The 19,937-nt window shown below is 37.6% G+C and overlaps 1 protein-coding gene and 1 pseudogene across 1 annotated transcript; one reads left to right on the forward strand and one right to left on the reverse strand.

The window, feature by feature from the left end:
• Positions 1–10,123: 10,123 nt before the first annotated feature.
• On the reverse strand, positions 10,124–19,375 carry LOC136236075 (uncharacterized protein At5g64816-like; annotated as a pseudogene).
• On the forward strand, positions 14,490–16,011 carry LOC136200887 (uncharacterized). The gene has a single exon (XM_065991392.1). It carries the CDS (start codon positions 14,568–14,570, stop codon positions 15,660–15,662), a length of 1,095 nt encoding a protein of 364 aa, XP_065847464.1. The 5' UTR covers positions 14,490–14,567; the 3' UTR covers positions 15,663–16,011.
• Positions 19,376–19,937: the final 562 nt, after the last annotated feature.

Here is a 19,937-nt window from a genome sequence, read left to right on the forward strand (position 1 = left end):
TACCCACGGTAGGTGGACATGTCAAAATCAGCCAATTCACCCCGAGCTCCCAACACAATAGCTGTGATAAAATTACAAAGAGGGATTTGAATGGTAGTAGCCCTCGAAGCACGGAATAAATTATCAAACAACATGCCAATGCTATCAATCCTCAGGCCTTTAAACAAACTATCCAACACATACAAATCCCGAACCTGAATCTTTGAACTCTCAACACGCCCAAACAAGGAGAAACTCAAAAATTTGTGAAAGAAGAACACACAATTGTCCTTAATCAACTTGCTTGAGGTGTTTTTCGAATTAAAATAGTCTTGGTCCGAAAGAGTTTGCCAAACAGCATCATTATCAAAATCCTTAGGCTTGTCATAGAAATCAGAAGTAGGGAAACCAAACATGTTTCCCATCGCTTCATAATCAATGGTGCAAGTGGTACCATTATTCCTAAAAGAGATTGAGGTTTTCTTCTTGTTCATGGTCAAAGTGACCAAAAATTCCACCACATACTCATTAATACGCGGAAAACGCATATTAACGAATTCTTGCCAACCCAACGCCTCAATAAAAGCATCAATTCTAGTAGAGAAATTTAATGCTCTTACCGAATGGAAGTCTAGGAAGTGCATATCCACAAATTGGCGATCGGCTTGTGAAAAATGTTTGAAACGAGCGGCTTCCTCCTCCGAAGCGATGTCGAAATAAGCTCCACATTGAACCCGAAGGCGATTAGCTTCCGTAACAGCGGGCTTGTTACCAACACGCTTAGTCCTTACCATGGTAATGGTGTTTAGGGTGTTTAGGGTTTGAGAAAAAGAAGAAGAAAAAGGAATTGGGAGAAAGAGTAAAGCTTGAAGATGAGTTTGGGAGGTGTAATTGGAAGTGATTGAATGGAAAAGAGGATAGAAATTGGAATGAATAAATTGGGAAGAGTAAAAGTAGGTTTTTGGGGAAGAGTTTGGAGTAAGGGATTGGGTAAAAATAGAGGTGATGTGAGGTTTGTGTAAGAGGTAGGGTTATATAGGGTGATTAGGTAGATGTATAGGTAGAATAGGAATAGGAATGGGCAAAAATTGTGTCAAAATCGGAATCAAAAGGGCATGTAACACGCGTGTCGCGACCACGAATAGCAAAGCCGCGGCCACGGCACGCGACTTTCAGGGAATTTTTCCCTGAAATCCGTCCGTTTTTGCTGTTCATACCGAGAATTATTAATTCTCGGTAGAGAATTAGTCAAAATGGGCTATTCGGATGCCTAATGACTTGGTTTGTGCAATTTTGTTGATGGATTGGTTCCTGAATGTAATATAAAGTGTCCCTGCACTTAAAAACTAAAATAAATAACATTAATTGCAAGGAAAACCAAAGGTTTAACCTTAATAAATTGAATTAAAGTGTAATAAATTGGTTTATGAAGAATTAATGAAACTTAAATGTTCATTTATGCATATAAGTTAAAAGAATCATATTAAGTGCATATAAATATATATTAATTAAATGAATTTAATCAATTGAATGAATTAATGTTTTAAACTCAATGAATGAAGTTTGTGAAATTGGATTATGTGTGAATATATGTGTTAATTAAGAAAACCATGATTGTTCAACATTATGGATTATATATAGATTTAACCATGATTATATAAGAAATAGAACAATCATATATCTAACCATTGTAAAATTAATAAATGAACTAAAATGAAATAGAAACTTTATTAAATAAAACAAAGTAAAAAAACAAAGAATGAACACAAAATACACAAATATTTACAAAAATAAAACTTATAAACCTAAACTATTCTATATATTCATCCCGTTCAAGCGGGATATTTCTAGCCTTAATACGATCAATTTGAAACTGCATGAAAGTTTCACGTTCCGGTGCAGACAGAAAGTGAGGCCCTGCGCGAAAGACACGTTTCACAAGTCCTTCGTGCTCGAGAAATTCATAGTCTATCGTCGGGAAGAATTCATCATCACTCCAGGGAACATCAATGGTACCCTTGGTACCGAGAATTATTCCACAGATATATTGCCGAACCCAATCTTTTTATCCTTGGATCGAGAAGCGGCGACAAGACCCTCCATCAGAATTTTTGAAGAATCTACTGCATTTCCCTGGAATATATCTCCAAGGACATAAAGATCTGTGTCACGGACCACACTACTGAATGTGCGACCGAATAAACTGTGGCACAGGAATTTGTGCAAATACAGCATGGAGTTGGAGCAAAAGGAGTGATTATAGGCGAGTTTTGAATTGAATCGCCAGAAACCGGTGAGCATTCTCCAAACATCCGTGGATGTCATGTCTCTTCCAGGATGACGTTTGATCGTATCCCTCGGGGGAAAACCAAACCAAGCATGCAACTCGGGATAGCCGAAAGTGAAGATTTCGCCATCTCGACGAAAACTAAGACGTACCCGTCGTTTGTTAGTGAAACGAACGGTACAAAAGAATTCGAGTATCCAGTCGCCTATTATTGGAAATCGCATTTTGGCGAATTTTTTCCACCCTAGGCGTTCCATATAGCGGCTCATGTCATCACTAATGCCAAGTTGGTTGTTAAGAAAATCATCCATATACAACATTCCAGTGAAGAATTTGTAACGGAGATTCCAGTAACGCCTACCTTCATCGTGATTGAAGATAGGAAAAGGCGCCCCATATCGCTTGGATAAGTCTGGTCGTTTGTTGCTTGAGGTAGCATTGTGCCTTGAAGGTTTGTATTTAGTAGGCATGTTGTTGAATTTGAAGAAACAAAGTTTCTGTACTTAATGAAAAATGGTGTTTTTGAAGAAATCAGAAATCTGATAAAGATGAAAAGAGTTGTAACAGAACTTGAATCTTCTAGGACTAATTTATAAGATTTTAGATGAAAAGAGGTGTTGTTTTAATCATGAAAAGGTATAAAATTACACCTTTCGGGAATGAAGAAACTTAAGGTTTCGTTTGTCAAAGGGTTCGTCTAAAGGTATAGGATGATTCAGACCTGAATGTGCAGGAAAAACGCGTGTCGCGACCGAGAATTCCAAATTCACGGTCGCGACACGTTGATTTCCTTGCGGAAATCAGGCGTCGTAACCTATTTCCTGATTCACGGTAGAGAATTTATTATTCTCGGTAAGTTCAGAGAAAATCTAACCTATTTGGACAAATCTGAAAAATAGAATTCTCGGCAGAGAATTCTAAATTCTCGGCAGAGAATTGCCTGAAACTTCAATTTCATTCAAATTTCCTAAAATTAAATCTAAAATCATGAAATAAACATATTTTATGCATTTAAATCATAACATAAAGTCATCTAATCACAAAAAATTGGAATTTGAAAAAATAAAATAAAATAAAATAAAATAAAATAAAAATAAAATAAAATAAAATGAACAAAAATATAAAAAGAAATAAAACAAAATGAACTGTGATCGAAAAACTGAGTGATTTATACGTCAGTTAATCTTGTTACGAACGGAATTCCTATTTGTGAAATAATTTCGTAATAGATTTTACATCGATTACCATTAACTTTGAAACGAATTCCGTTAGGACCTTCCAGTTCTAAAGAACCATAATCGAACATTTTGACGACTAAATATGGTCCTATCCATCTGGACTTAAGTTTTCCTGGAAATAAACGAAGTCGTGAATTAAATAACAACACTTTATCCCCAACATTAAAGTGTTTGACTTTAATTTTGGCATCGTGCCATTTTTTCACTTTTTCTCTATAAATCTTTGCATTTTCGTAAGATAGATGGAGTAACTCATCTAACTCATTTAAATCGAGCAAACGTTTCTTACCTACTTGTCGTAAATCAAAGTTAAGTTCCCTAATAGCCCAAAAGGCTTTATGTTCTAATTCGACTGGCAAATGACATGCCTTCCCATACACTAAGCGGTATGGAGTCATTCCTATTGGTGTTTTAAATGCAGTACGGTATGCCCATAACGCATTATTTAGTTTACAAGACAAATCTTTTCTTGAGGATGAAACTGTTTTCTCTAGAATCCATTTGAGTTCTCTATTTGATATCTCCGCCTGACCATTTGACTGAGGATGGTATGGCGTTGATACGCGGTGGCGTACTCCGTATTTTTTCATAAGCGTTTTAAAACTTCGGTTTATAAAATGAGTACCGCCATCACTAACGATGACTCTTGGACAACCAAATCTACAAAATATATCGTCAAGAAAATTAACGACAACTTTAGAATCGTTCGTCGGGGTTGCAATTGCTTCAACCCACTTTGAAACATAATCGACGGCAACTAATATGTAAGTTTTACCATTAGAAGGAGGAAAATGTCCCATGAAATCTATTCCCCACATATCGAAGACTTCAACTTCTAATATGGTTGTGAGGGGCATCTCATCTTTCCTTCCTAGATTTCCTGTTCTTTGGCACTTATCACAACGAGTAATAAATGAACGGACGTCTTTAAACATCGTAGGCCAAAAGAAACCACATTCAAATATTCTAGATGCTGTCTTGTTAGCTCCATTATGTCCTCCATAAGAGCTAGAATGGCATTCCGACATTATGGATTCAAATTCATTTTCACCAACGCATCTCCTAATTATCCCGTCACCACAAGTTTTGAACAAAAAAGGATCTTCCCAAAAGTACTGTTTAATGTCGAAGAAAAATTTCTTCTTTTGTTGGAAATTTAATCCTTCCGGAACAATATTGGCTGCAAGATAATTAGCAATATCCGCATACCATGGTGACAAGACGCTTTTCATTTGATAGAGATGTTCATCAGGGAAATCATCTCGTATACCGTTAGTTTCACCTATAGGACCATTCTCATCTTCAAGTCTCGATAGATGATCGGCGACAAGGTTTTCTACTCCCTTTTTGTCTTTTATTTCTATATCAAATTCTTGTAACAATAAAACCCATCTAATTAGACGCGGTTTTGCATCCTTTTTAGCAAATAAATATTTTAATGCTGCATGATCAGTATAAATAATAACTTTCGAACCTAACAAGTATGACCTAAACTTATCACATGCAAAAACTACAGCTAACATTTCTTTCTCAGTTGTGGTGTAGTTTAATTGTGCACCGGAAAGTGTGTGACTTGCATAATAAATGACATGAAGTTTCTTATCCTTCCTTTGACCTAAAACACATCCGACAGCTAAATCACTTGCATCACACATAATTTCAAATGGTAAATCCCAATCGGGTTTAGCAATAATAGGTGCACTGACTAAAGCTGTTTTCAATGTTTCGAAAGCTTTAACGCAATCTTCATTAAAATCAAAGGTGGAATCTTTCATGAGTAGATTAGTGAGTGGTTTGGAAATTACAGAAAAATTCTTAATAAATCTTCTGTAAAAACCGGCATGTCCTAAAAATGATCTTACTCCCTTAACAGTAGTTGGAGGGGGTAATTTTTCTATTACTGAAGTTTTTTCTCTATCCACTTCTAATCCTTTTTCAGATATTTTGTGACCTAAAACAATTCCTTCGTCAACCATGAAATGACATTTTTCCCAGTTTAATACCAAATTTGTTTCTTCACACCTAGACAAAACTTTATCCAAGTTTTCTAGGCACGAATCAAAAGAATCTCCATAAACTGAAAAATCGTCCATAAAAACTTCCATGATATCTTCAATGAAATCATTAAAAATTGCAGTCATACAGCGTTGAAATGTTGCAGGTGCGTTACATAGACCAAAGGGCATTCTCCTATACGCAAATGTTCCGTAAGGACATGTGAAGGTTGTTTTATCTTGGTCATCCGGGTAAATGTATATTTGAAAGAATCCGGAGTAACCATCTAGAAAACAGTAGAAAGCATGACCAGCTATCCTTTCGATCATTTGATCAATGAAAGGTAGAGGAAAATGATCTTTCCTAGTTGCTTTATTTAGATTTCTATAATCTATACAAACTCTCCAACCAGTGGTGGTTCGTGTAGGTATTAATTCACATTCTTCATTCCTTACAACTGTTATGCCTCCCTTTTTAGGTACACAATGGATTGGACTAACCCATTCACTATCTGAAATAGGGTAGATGATTCCATTGTCCAGAAGTTTAGTAATCTCATTTTTTACTACTTCCTTCATATTGGGATTTAGGCATCTTTGCCTATCCGCTTTAGGTGGCTTATCTTCTTCTAAGTGAATTCTGTGCATTACGATGCTTGGATTGATACCTTTTAAGTCTGAAATTTGCCAACCCATACTTCCTATCCTATTTCTAACAACTTCTTTCAATTTCTCTTCTTGATCTTGTGTTAATTTGTTAGAGATAATTATAGGTAGAGAATCGCCTTCCCCTAAGAAAGCGTACCTCAAATGACTTGGCAATTCTTTAAGTTCTAATTTAGGTGGAACTATAATCGAAGGCGGAACTGGTCCATCCTCTCGAATCAAATGTTCTGGGTCCTTATCTTCTAGTTCCTCACTCATTATAGGTTCTATTATTTCTTCTTTTTGAACAATGTCATTTACACATTCTTCAATCAAATCAAGTTTCATACAAGCGAAATCCTCCATAGGATATTTCATCGCTTGATTCATATCAAACTCAATCTTATCATCTCCTATTCTTAAAACTACTTTCCCTTCCGACACATCAACTAGAGCACGTCCCGTGTTCATAAACGGTCTACCAAAGATTAGCGGACAATTTACGTCATAAGCAAAATCTAAAATAACGAAATCGGTAGGAAAAATAAATTTGTCAACTTTAACTAAAACATCCTCAATTATACCGTATGGTCTTTTAGTGGTTTGATCCGCTAATTGCAAAACCATATTGGTACGTTTGATGTCTTCTTCTAGGCCTAACTTATTAAAAATAGATAATGACATCAAGTTAATGCTTGCTCCTAAATCACAGAGACAACTGGGAAATTCAATATCTCCCAATTTACACGGAATGGTGAAACATCCGGGATCTTTGAGTTTTGTGGGCAAATTGCTTGACACAATCGAACTGCAATCTTCAGTTAACGAAATGGATGAAATTCCTTCCCAACTGATTTTCTTTGAAATTAAATCTTTGAGGAATTTACCATAATTGGGAATTTGCGTAATCGCATCCATAAACGTTAAATTAATATGCAAATTTTTAAGTTTGTCTAAAAATGTTAAAAGTTGTTTATCATAGTCCTTATTGCGGACTTTGTGTGGAAAAGGTGGTTTGGGTACAAAAGTTTTTGTACTAGAGTCAATTGGTGCATCTTTTTGTTTTAATGTATCTTCTTTGGGCTTTGGTAAATCAGTTCCAGGTAAGGTCGAATTTTCGGGCATTTCCGGGCATTTCCGGGTCTAAGTAATTTTTCCCTGAACGAAGAGTGATAGCCTTAACATGCTCTTTCGGATTTTCTTCCGTATGGCTTGGAAGACTTCCCTCTTTGCGGGATGGAATTGATTTAGCGAGTTGTCCAATTTGAATCTCCAAATTATGGATGCTAGATGATTGGTTTTTAATAAGCTGATCGAATTTATTCTCGATCCGTTTAAAACCATCGTCGTGATTACTTAACTCCATTCCTGCTGATCCTTCTCCTCCAAAAGTTAGCACAGGAAAATGCCTCAAACGAAAGGCTCAAAAATCTCCAGTCATTAACCTTCTGGACGATTCTCCGCTAAGGGAACCAATCTCTGCCCTTACCACACTCCAGTTCCAGTTCTTCAACACCACCGTTGAACCAACTTTGGACCAAATCAAGGAAAAGCAAGCCTCTGTTTCTCAAGCTGAGGAACAAGCCGACCCCAAAGCTCCTCAAGGTCCACTTTCTGCCGAGCAAGTGCTCGAGGTTCCTGCTAATCAAACAATTGAGTTAGCACAGGAAAATCCTGCTCAAGTCAGCTCTGACATTCCTCCACCTTCACCTTCAACTCAACTTCAAGCTGACTCTGAACAGGTCAATATCTCTGCCGATCCACCTCTTCCAAATCCTTCGACGCAGAATGAAAACCAGTCAGTTCCTGCTGGTAATCTGAATCAAAGTCCAGCTGCTGACCATGCTGGCACATCTAATTCTGGACAGCACCAAACACCTCCTCCATCCGGTGCTATTCCAATTTCGGCCGCTGAGCATCATCCTGATGAGACTTACGCTTACTTGCATGCAACTGAGTCTGGGCGAAGAATCATTGACTCAGCTCAATCACTACTTCAGGACATTAACCAATCGCATGCCGATGCTGCTGGGTCTGTCCATGTTGAGCCTCAACACATATCTTCTGTCACTCAGCTTCTATCTGAAATCAAGGGTCTCAAGGACTTACTAAGTGTCATGACATCTTTTCAATCTCAACAATCCAAGCAAGAATCAATTGTAAAGCTGGCTGAACTCCAGCTGACAATGGTCAATCATATGAACTCCCTCCAGGGCCAACTCAATACTTTGTCAGCTGCGAACTCACACTACGCAACCTCTGCTGAGGTCAATCAGCTTTTCACCCAGCTAAGTTCTGAGCTGACCGGAGCTCGTCAATTAATCTCCTCCTCCTCCCAGTGTTCTATTGAGCAAATTAGTGAAGTTGTTCGCCTACTCAACTTGAGTAAAGAATAAATGGACACTGACCAAGTAAAGACAAATGAGATTCTACAATACTCTCAAGCCACATTTAAACAACTTCGGCATTCAAACGCTCAACGTTAGTTCTATGATGCTGCGTTGCTCAAGATGTACCATCAATCTTATGCCAAGCTGTCAGAATCTATCACTTGGATTGGGAAATCACAGGAGTATCTTTTAAGCATGCCCAGTTCTAACATCAGGATCCCTGCTGCCACTCTAGACGATGGCATGGCTGTCTTCGACGGTCTTCGGGAGAGTACGAGTCAACTCCAAGCATACTCAGCCAAACTCGCTCGTGCTGTTCTTCGCGACACATTTATTCCCCCTTCATCTGATGCTGGCAAAACGGGGGAGAAAGAAATGCGAGATGCTGGAGTTGCTGGAACTCAGCAGAAAATAAGAGAAGCGTCTGGTTCAAGAAATCAGGGTCAACAACAACAAATCGCCAAAGGGAAAGGAAAAGTTAATCCTGCTCACCAAGCTCAAGTCAATAGGAAGAAATAGATTGGCTAGTTTTAGTTCTTGACTTGTAATTTTATCTGGCGTGTTCTTTCCTGTTTAAGCTGACCATCTATATATTTATGCATCTTTCATTCAAACTGATAAATCTTATGTGATGCTCACTTACTTGTTGTGCTATATGCTGATCTGTCTTAAATGAACAAACAAACAAAACTAAAAAGGAACATACTCAGTACACATTAGCTTTGATACATTCCTCCATAAACTCTGATACCTAAACTATCTATGTATCAAACTGAGTAAACATATATTTCAAGCATTGAACACTTCTGAAAACTGACCTAGGCTCATCTGCATTAGATCTTGGAAGGTCTAGAATTGAACTAAGTCAGTATAGACATGTCTTAATTTTACTCAATTAAATCTTAGAAGGTTTAGAGTTGAGTTAAGTCAATAGATGAAACCCTTACGGGGGAGTAACTTCAGAAGCATAAAAAGAATTTCAATCATGGGGAATCTCAATACTGAGTTCCATTAATTAAATATTTTGCCAACATCAAAATGGGGGAGTTTTTTGAAACACCTTTCCACATGATTTTGATTTGACAAAATGATTTAAGTTAATCCATGATTAAGAGGCAATTAAATTTAAGTGCTTTGATTTAATTGTACTAATATGTTTATTCAATGTTGAGTATAAGTATAAATGCAAATAGAAATAAAAAGTAATACAAGACGAAGTCAGCATAAGAACACAACACAAGCTGAGTGAAGTGTAACTCAGTATAATAGAAGAAAAGTCGTCTTCAGAACAAACGCTTGAAGATGGAGCTAACCAAAGAAGCTGAGTGGAACGCAACTCAGTATCAAAGAAGAGAAGTCGTCCTCTAAACCAATGCTTGCAGACGAAGCTGACCACGGAAGCTGAGTAAGAATATGACTCAGGAACAAAGAACAAAAGCAACGTCAATAAAGTCAAGCTGAGTGTTCGTTAGGACAGCGTGAATGATCCGTTTGCTATAAAAGACAAGATCTGACATCTGTCTGCACCAATAATAGAAACCTTGGAACTACGCAAAGAGTCAATTTCGAGATGCATGGGTCAACTATCTGTTAGCTAAAAGACGAACTGGAACTAGAAGACGCACCTGCGGGAAGAAGACAAGCCTGACGCCTGCCGAATTCAGACGACAGGATTGGCCTGCAAATCTGAAGCTGACCAGAACTATGTCGCATAAAGAGCCGTTTGAATCCAACGGATAGATCCAGATTCAAATGATTTAGTCTTCAGATTTCAACTATAAAAGGACAAGTCCATTCTTGGATCCGTAGTAGATTGCCAAAAACAAAAAGAGAAAAAGAGCATACATACAAAGCACACAAAAACAAGAAAAAGATCTTACACCAAATTTCCATTTCTATGTAAAAACTAGATTGATTTTTGTAATCATCTAAAGTGTTCTTCATCTAGAAAAGAACAAGTTCTGTATCAATTGTAAAATTGAGAGAGTGGTGCTGAGTACTCGGTTTTAGTACTCAGCGGTAGAGAAATCTAGGTGCTCGGTATAACACTTAGTAGGAGTTGAAAAAGCCCGGAGGGACTCTGGGGACTGGACGTAGGCGGAGAGGCCGAACCAGGATAAGTCGTGCTGAGTAATTTCTAACTCTCTCTCAATATATCTATATATGTGTTGCTTGATTAAATTGCTCAGGATATAAATTGTAAAAGCTGACACTGACCTCAAGTGTTAATTCCCAACTCACAAGTAAAACAGTTCCAGTCAGCATCTGACTAAAGCTGTCTTACATCTCTCGGCCGTGCTGACCTAAACTAAGTTAAGTAACTTAAAGAATTGATTAAGTCAGCATAATTTAACGAAAAAGTTACATTAGTTCCTAACCCCCCCCCCCTTGGAACTAATCACACGGGACCAACAGTCTCAACAGTGTTATGTCAATCCCTATTCAAAACATATCACTTGGCTTGGGGTGCTTTTAAGGTTATTAGTTTATTATAATGTTTCGTCTCACTTCATGTTTGTATGAACACTTTATAATCACTTTAAATAAACTCAGGGATTTCCTTTTATTAGACTTATTTAGTTCTTTAAAGGAGGTTGCTTTTATACAGTTATGAAACCATATCTTATTAAAACAAATGATATAAAGAACAATTCATTTACATTAGGTTTATATCCTGGAACAATTGTCTATAGGACACTAAACCCCAACAAGTTCAAATGCTAAATTGACCCACCAATCGCTAGATTTGAGTAAAAACTCCATTTGGTGCGACCTTTGGTGGATCATTTAGCCACAATAGATAAATGATAGTTCACGTACGTACTATTTTGGCAATATATGCCCAAAAACGACCAGAAAATGACTTCAAACTACAAAAGTAAGTAAAACACATACAAAATCTAACTAATACGCACACATACATAGAAATGCGAGAATTGATCGCTTATTGAAGGAAAACTAAACTAAACCATCCTAAAAACCATACCTAAAGATGGGGTTTTTTGACCCCTATCACCACACTCGATCAAATAGGACTCATTTATTTCTAAGATCTAGCACAACAACATGCAATTATTCCGAAACCTAATCCATTCTTTCAAATTCTGATTGGTATTTGGACATAGTACCCTTTTGAAGCAGTTTTGAGAGTGCTCCATGCGGATCTTCAAACTTAGACGGATCGAATCTGCTTTGAACGTTCTTCAAAAATTACTCCAAGTTGTAATCAAATTATTGCGTCTCATCCATCGGAACCACTCAATCGCATCTGTGTCCAAATTAAACCCAATGATGCGCAGTCGCTGATCAACTGTTGTTTCTTGCAACTTAAAATACTCTTCCATCGCAAAAATCCACATCTCTGGATCAGTACCATTGAAGCGAGGTACATTTAGCCGCATCGACCTCGGAAGGTTTCCCTCTTGGTCCCCCGACGCATTCGAACCACCCATGCTTCCGCCCTAGTTGCTGAGTTGTTTCGATTCCTGTTGGCCTAGAACTCGGTAGCTAAATCATCGAATTTCTTTGTTAAAGTGTCGATTTGTTGTTTCATGAGCAAACGAAGGTTTTCAGTTTCTGACTTCAATGTTTCTGACATTGCAGTTGAAAGAAAAGTCTCTCAATGAGAGCACCAATTTGATATGATCAAGAAGGGTGATCAAACCCGCACTCTTCGAACGAGTGCTTGCTCTAGAAAATTAGAAGATTGTAAGAGAAGAAAGTTGAGATTGTATTTGATTGAAAAATAACGTGAAACAAAACATAACAATAACCTAATATTTATACTGGTTGTCAGATTCCTAATCAAAGAGGAATCGCATAACTAACTAAGGTAACTGATTCCTAATTAAAGAGGAATGGTATAACTAAGGATAATCATAATGAAACACAAAGTCCTTGTGCCACGTCAGGGCCTGTTTTGCCCGATTTGGCCGACTTCCAATAGAGGAAGCAGTAGCCGTAACAATTGTCTTTAATATTTAATATAAAATATTTACAACCAAAAGCTCGAAAGTATCCTATCTTAGACTTTCGCCATTTCCATAGTTCATAGGAGACTTTTTTTCAGAATAAGTTTAACTAAAGTCTATTGAAAATGTACATGTTGGATTAACAGCTTCTCCTCAAAAGTATTTCAGAAGTTTATTTTTATTTAACATTGTCATAGTCATCTCAACCAAAGTTCTGTTCTTTCTTTCAACTACTTTATTGATGAGTTTTAAGAACAGAAAAATTATGATAAATGCCTCTAATTTTACCGAAGTCATATAGCTTCTGATATGAGTTATTTTTAGCTACTAGATGTACATTATAATGGCAATTGATGCAATTTAGCAGATACTTATGGTTATTTTGAACAACCATGAAAAAAAGTGAGAAAGTAAAAGGCTTAATGCTTCTCCAGCCCTCTTAACTTGTCCAAATTGGTCCTTTTACCCCTCCAACTCATCGAATGTCCTATTTACCCCCCTTAAATCCATAAAAATTGTATTTCTCACCCCCTTAACTTGTCCAAATTTATCATTTTATCCCTTCTCAACTCATCGAATATCATATTTACCCCCTTAACTCCATAAAAGTGGTATTTCTCACCACTTATGATCCTATTTACCCTCTTAACTCCATAAAAATGGTATTTCTTACCCCTTTATAGTACAAAATTAATAGGATTTATTCAAATGAGTTTGAAAATATATTTTTTTAATATCAACTTTTTATTTTGTTTTAATTTTATAACTATATTGATCGTTCGTGTGTTTATTACAATAATATTGTATAATTAGATAATCAAAATTTAACTAGTCAAAAAAATTGAAAAGAGAAAGAACGAATAAAAAATACAAATAACAAGAACATTAATATAAACAAGTTAAATATATTATATGTAGGGATAATGTACCAAAATAGGCCTGTAATTTTTGGGGAAATATCAATTTAGGTTTCACGTACAAAATAGCATAAATTTAGGCTTAACATTTAAAAAAAGTTATCAATTTAGGCTTCGATAACGGATTGTAAGGGGTGAAAATACCACTTTTATGGAGTTAAGATGGGTAAATAGAACATTTCATGAGTTGGGAGGATTAATGGACAAGTTGAGAGGGTGAGAAATACAACTTTTATGGAGTTAATGGAGTAAATAGGACATTCGATGAGTTGAGGGGGTAAAATGACCAATTTGGACAAGTTAAGGGGCTGGGGAAGCATTAGGCCTAGGGATGGCAATAGGTAGGGTACCTGCGGGTAATGTCATTCCCAAACCCTTACTCTTTTATTTTTTAATTACTCGTACCCGTTTCATTACCCTAACGAGTATACTTTTTGCATCCCATACACTTTCCATTTAATTCGCGGGTACCCGCGGGTACCCTTACCTGTTAAGAATCAATAAATAAAAAAAATATTACAAATTTAACAAACTATAAATTTAATAAATCATCAATCTAAAAATTGAATAAATTGAATTTTAATTAATAAGAATAAAGTAGTTTAGTGTTATCACTCAATTGTTGAAAAATAAATGGTTGGGATTTAAATTTCATGTCTTACATCTAAAAAACAATAATATTTATTAATATATATTTTTTTATGACGGGTAACGGATACCGGATACCCTAGGGAGTATTCCCATACCCGTCTCATTATCCTAACGAATAATGATTTTGATCATATACCCGTCTCGTACTTTTTTATACAGGGTACGGATAATCCTATTAGGGTCGGATAGTGCCGGGTACCCACGGGTACACTACCCGTTGCCATCCCTAATTAGGCCAATTAAAAAGCATTTATGGTTAATATGAATTTGGAATTGGAAATTGAAAATAAGAATTGAGAAAAGGACGATAGTGCCCTCCAGGGATGAAACCTTCCGCTTAATACTTTCCACCATTTGGCTAAAAAGCAACCCCAAATTGGTCAACCAGCAAAAAGATTGCGTATAGGCAGTGGAGCATCCAAAACGCACAGCACACATCATTTCCATTTACTTTACCAATTTGTTCTTTCATTTCTCAAACCCCAAACACACAAAATGAACGAAAACCCCAACAGACCAGAAGCGGAACGTCTGCTCGGAGTCGCCGAGAAGCTCCTCCAATCCCGTGATTTCAACGGCTGCAGAGATTTCGCCGTCTTAGCCCAAGAAACTGAACCTCTCCTTGAAGGTTCAGATCAGATCCTCGCTGTCGCTGACGTTCTCTTGTCTTCCGAGAAGCGCATTAACAACCACCACGATTGGTACGCCATCTTGCAAATCGAACGCCGTACAGATGATCAAGATCTCCTAAAGAAGCAGTATCGCCGGCTCGCATTGCTTCTCCATCCAGATAAGAATAAGTTTCCCTTCGCAGATCAAGCTTTTAAGCTCGTCGTAGACGCCTGGGCCATGTTATCAGATGCAGCTAAGAAGTCATTATACGACAATGAATTGAGCTTATTTTCGAGGATTGATTTGTCTAATTCAGGGAAATTGCCTGTCCGAAGGAGCCAGCGGCCGGCGGGGAAGAAGCAGTCTATGGAGGCTGTTAAAACCAACGATATTAATATGTCAGGCGATGGGAGTGAGAGGACGAAGCTATCGGCGTTTTGGACTGCTTGTCCGTATTGTTACATTTTATACGAGTATCCTCGAGTTTACCAAGAATGTTGTTTGAGGTGTCAGAATTGCCACAGGGCGTTTCACGCGGCATTGATTTCATCGTTGCCTCCATTAGTACCAGGGCAAGAAGCTTACTACTGCTGTTGGGGATTCTTCCCTTTGGGCTTCGTTTCCGGTGGTGCAGAGAATGGAGGGAAAAACACTGGGACAGAGCAGGGGGGCGGATTTCCAAATTGGATGCCACCAATTTTTGGCCCAGGACAACAAGCTGGTGGCCCCTCTGTGGCAGGTATGCCGCAGCCTCAGCCGCAGCCGCAGCCACAACCGCCAGTGTTCTCTCCGCAGCATCAAAGCAGCGATAGAATCCCCAATGTGAATGCAGGTGCTGCACCTTCACCCACACCAACTAGGACAGTGATTGGGCTGATGGCGAGGGGCGGTGGATCGGTGCAGGTTTCTGATGTGAATGCCCCAGGATTTGCCCCAAAGAAGAGGGGAAGACCAAGAAAATTCCCTATGCAAGCTTGATATGAGGACAGTTTGGTAATAAGAAACACAAGTAGAAGTTGGAAGGCCCGATGATAGGAGGTACAGACTGCTCAAGGTCAGGGAAAAAACAAAAGTGTTATTGCAGGCACAATTTGGGGATGTGCATAGTCATTATTGTTGTTGATCACTACTCTTATTGTATCTCTTGCTGTCTCTTCATTTTTTCTTTTTTCTTTTAAATTCTTGTTTGTAGATGTTTTTCCCCTTGTAGTTGTCACTGACTTGTTAATTTAAGGCCATCATGTTTAGCAATGTATCACTATCCATTGTATTGGAGTATTTGTGTTTGACTTGATTTCAATTCTAAAGGTGAACACTTTGCTCTTTTTTTCGAGTCTGTATCATTTTTGTAGTAGTGAGTTTTATGAATTGAAACTGAATTCAAACTAGAACTAAAATTAAACTAGGACATGAAGAAAAGAAAAGGAAAAGTCTCTGATGATCTGATCACCCTCTTCATAGTAAAACTAGTGCATTGGTCAATTAGATTACAAACAACAAGAATCAGTGGGAGAAGTTGCAAGTTGTTAATTAATTATAGGGTAGTATATAACAAAGAAACACGAAATTCCCAAATACTAAAGGAAATGTTATTAGGAGTGGTTGCAGCCACAATGTACAGAAAGAAATGGAAGAGAAGTGATAGCAAAGGGAGATGAAGTCTAACGCACTGGCCTTGGCATCTCCGCAGACAAACATCATTCCAGTTGGGGACTTGATGTTGATTAACACAGACAGTTCTGGCATCAACAGAAACACCGCAAGTATCGATAGTTGGGTCTTTAGATAAGGCACCCAACTTCTTTAACATTCTCTTGGAAGTGCATACCCTCTCCCAAACAAATATCTCATCTGAGCTTTTCTCCCTTCCTCTTGCACTCTTTAGCCTCTGCTCTTCTTCATCCTCAATGCTTGCCCTGCAATTACTGCTCGTATTGCCGTACCCAATACAAACCACCATGCCACAGGAACAAGGGATTTCGCCCGGCTACAGGGAAAAGGACAAACAAATTACTATAACTTTGGGTTTCCATTCAGACTATGACGTGTAACGCAGTGGAATTATGGTTTGAAATTTATTTCTAATTTCTTACAAGGTGTTTTTTTAGAGGGAATATAAAAAGTGGGATAGAGATAAAAAAAACAAAATGACTTATCTCATCAAAGGGAGAGATATGACTCTTATCCCACTAAAATTATATTTAGAGAGGAAGTGGTATAAGACACGGGGATAACTTAGATGGAAAAGTCTAATTTATCCCTCAAATGTTTAATTACAAAACTAATCTAATTATATGAATAAATATCAATAGTATTTATTCTATGAAATTAATTATAATTGGATTAAATTTAATTACCAAAAAAGATATTTGGACTTGCAATATGGATTTAGATATAGATTCGATATGGAATAAGATGGAGCATAGTATAAGGGAAGTAGCGAAGGAAGTTCTAGGGGAATCTAAAGGTAGCATGTCACCGGGTAAGGACACATCTTGGTGGACAGAAGAAGTACGACAAGCAGTAAAGAGTAAGAGAGAATCCTATAAACTATTGGGGAAATGTAGGAGTGACGAGAACTACGAAAAATACAAAGAGGCTAAAAGGGAAGTAAAGAAGGTCATACGAGATGCTAGAGCAAAGGTGAATCGGGATCTGTATACAAGATTGGATACGAAAGAAGGGGAAAGAGACATATATAGAATTGCTCGGATGAGAGATAGGAAGACGTGAGATCTCGGAAAAGTTAAATGTGTGAAGGATGTGGACCAGAAAGTCCTAGTTGGAGATAAGGATATCAAGGAACGATGGAGGTCCTATTTTGATGACTTATTTAATGGAGATCGCCAACAAGATGTTGGAGATATAAGTATCCATCACGATATGATAAATCATGAATGCCTGCGGAGAATTCAAAAGGGTGAAGTCAAAATGGCATTAAGTAAGATGAAGTTGAAGAAAGCAGTAGGACCTGATAGCATCCCTATTGAGATTTGGAGATGTTTGGGAGAAAGAGGAATCGAATGGTTGACGACGTTCTTCAACAAAATTTGGAGAAACAATAAGATGCCATCAGAATGGAGGAAAAGTATCTTAATCCCTTTGTATAAGAACAAAGGCGATGTCCAAGATTGTGCCAACTATCGGGGAATCAAATTAATGAGTCACACTATGAAACTTTGGGAGCGAGTGATCGAACAAATGCTAAGGAGGACGGTGAAGATCTCGGAAAACCAGTTTGGCTTTATGCCGGGAAGATCAACTATGGAAGTCATCCATCTAATGAGACAATTAATGGAGCACTATCGAAATAAGAAGAAAGACTTGCATATGGCTTTCATTGACTTGGAGAAAGCATATGATAAGGTACCAAGGGAAGTACTTTGGTGGGCCCTGATAAGGAAAGGCATTTCGCGGAAATATATTGACATCATAAAGGACATGTATGAGGGAGTATGCACGAGTGTACGTACTAGTGTTGGGAAGACTGAAGAGTTTCCTATTACGATTGGAGTGCATCAAGGTTCCGCACTAAGCCCATTTCTTTTTGCCATCGTTATGGATGAACTAACAAGTTCACTTCAAGATGGTATACCATGGTGCATGCTGTTTGCAGATGATATTGTGTTGGTTGATGAGACGAAAGAAGGAGTGGAGAGGAAGTTGGAACTATGGAGACAAACTCTAGAATCTAGAGGCTTTAAGTTGAGTCGAAGTAAGACAGAATATTTGGAGTGTAAGTTTAGCGGCCATAGGAGTAGGGAGGCAGGGACAATCACCCTATATGGGAGAGTTGTTCAGGCCTCGGATTGCTTCCGATATTTAGGATCTATTATCCAAACGGATGGAGAAGTAGATGGAGATGTTGCTCATAGGATTAAAGCTGGTTGGTCGAAGTGGAAGAGTGCTACGGGTTTCCTTTATGATCCCGGCATGCCTAATAGATTGAAGGGAAAATTCTACCGGACGGCAATTAGACCAGCATTGTTATATGGTACGGAGTATTGGGCAGTGAAACACTGCCACATCCATAAGATGTCGGTGGCGGAGATGCGTATGTTGAGATGGATGTGTGGTCATACAAGAAAGGACCGGGTGCGTAATGAAATAATTAGGACAAAAGTAGGGGTCACATCTATTGAGAATAAAATGAGAGAAAACCGACTAAGGTGGTTTGGCCATGTGAGACGTAGAGCGCTTGATGCGCCGGTTAGGAGAACCGAAGAGTGACAAAGGGATGTAGTGGTGAGGGGTATGGGAAGACCTAAGCAAACTTGGAGGAGGGTGATAGAGAGTGATATGAGTTTACTGGGAATTGAGGAAAATATGGTAGTGGATAGGACGGAGTGGAGGGAGCGAATTTGTGTCGCTGACACGACTTGATTTCACGGTTTTATATGATGGTTCATGTTAGCCGACCCCGAATCATTTCAGGACTAAGGCTTTGTTGTTGTTGTTGTTGTATTAAATTTAATTACCTAACTTAAATAAATAACACTAATTAATAAATTAACGTATCAGTTTAATTAATTATTCATCGAATGCAATTTCATTAATTTACAAATAAATTAATTACATCTCGCAAGTTAATTTATCAATTAAATACTCAACACCTAAAACCATTAATTAATTACCTTGATACAAGATATCAATTAATCAATTAATTAACCACCAATTAATTACCTTGACATTTTACTATCAATCAATTAATTAATTCCATCTCTTTAATGTATCGTTCTATAAGTTCTAACTCAGATATCCGATGTGCACGATACTTATGGGACCGTCCTTAGCTAGTAGTGGGCTTATAGCCCACAATCAGTAAGTGGATTCTAGCAAACCATTACTGCCCCCAACTAATATAACTATTTCAGCAGTCTAAGGATATAAATACATTATAGTTATCTCTTAACTTCTTTTACCATTTGATATCGATATTATAAACTGAAGGAAAAAAGACAATCAAAGGGCAGCGGAAATACAAATTTTTTTACCTATTTCCTTAAACCAAGATCCGTTAATCGTTATTTCATACAAAGATGATAGAAGGAAATACCTTATATGACGTACTATCTACTGTTGCTAACGTAGTGCCCTCAACTCTAGTTCCGAGTTCACGAACACAAAGAAAAACAGAAGATCAAATCAGTCAGAATCTCAACGAAAAGAAAACAATCAATAAAGATTGTCTCTAATAAATCAACACAAGATCAAAGATAAAAAGGAAGAGATAGAATTAATCGGAGGGAAGCA

Source organism: Euphorbia lathyris, chromosome 7 (genome assembly GCF_963576675.1).
Source record: "Euphorbia lathyris chromosome 7, ddEupLath1.1, whole genome shotgun sequence".
In the NCBI taxonomy this organism is placed as follows: Eukaryota; Viridiplantae; Streptophyta; class Magnoliopsida; order Malpighiales; family Euphorbiaceae; genus Euphorbia; species Euphorbia lathyris.

Coding starts and splice junctions, on each gene's coding strand:
- LOC136200887 (XM_065991392.1), top strand. CDS start 14,568: ATGAACGAAAACCCCAACAGACCAGAAGCGGAACGTCTGCTCGGAGTC.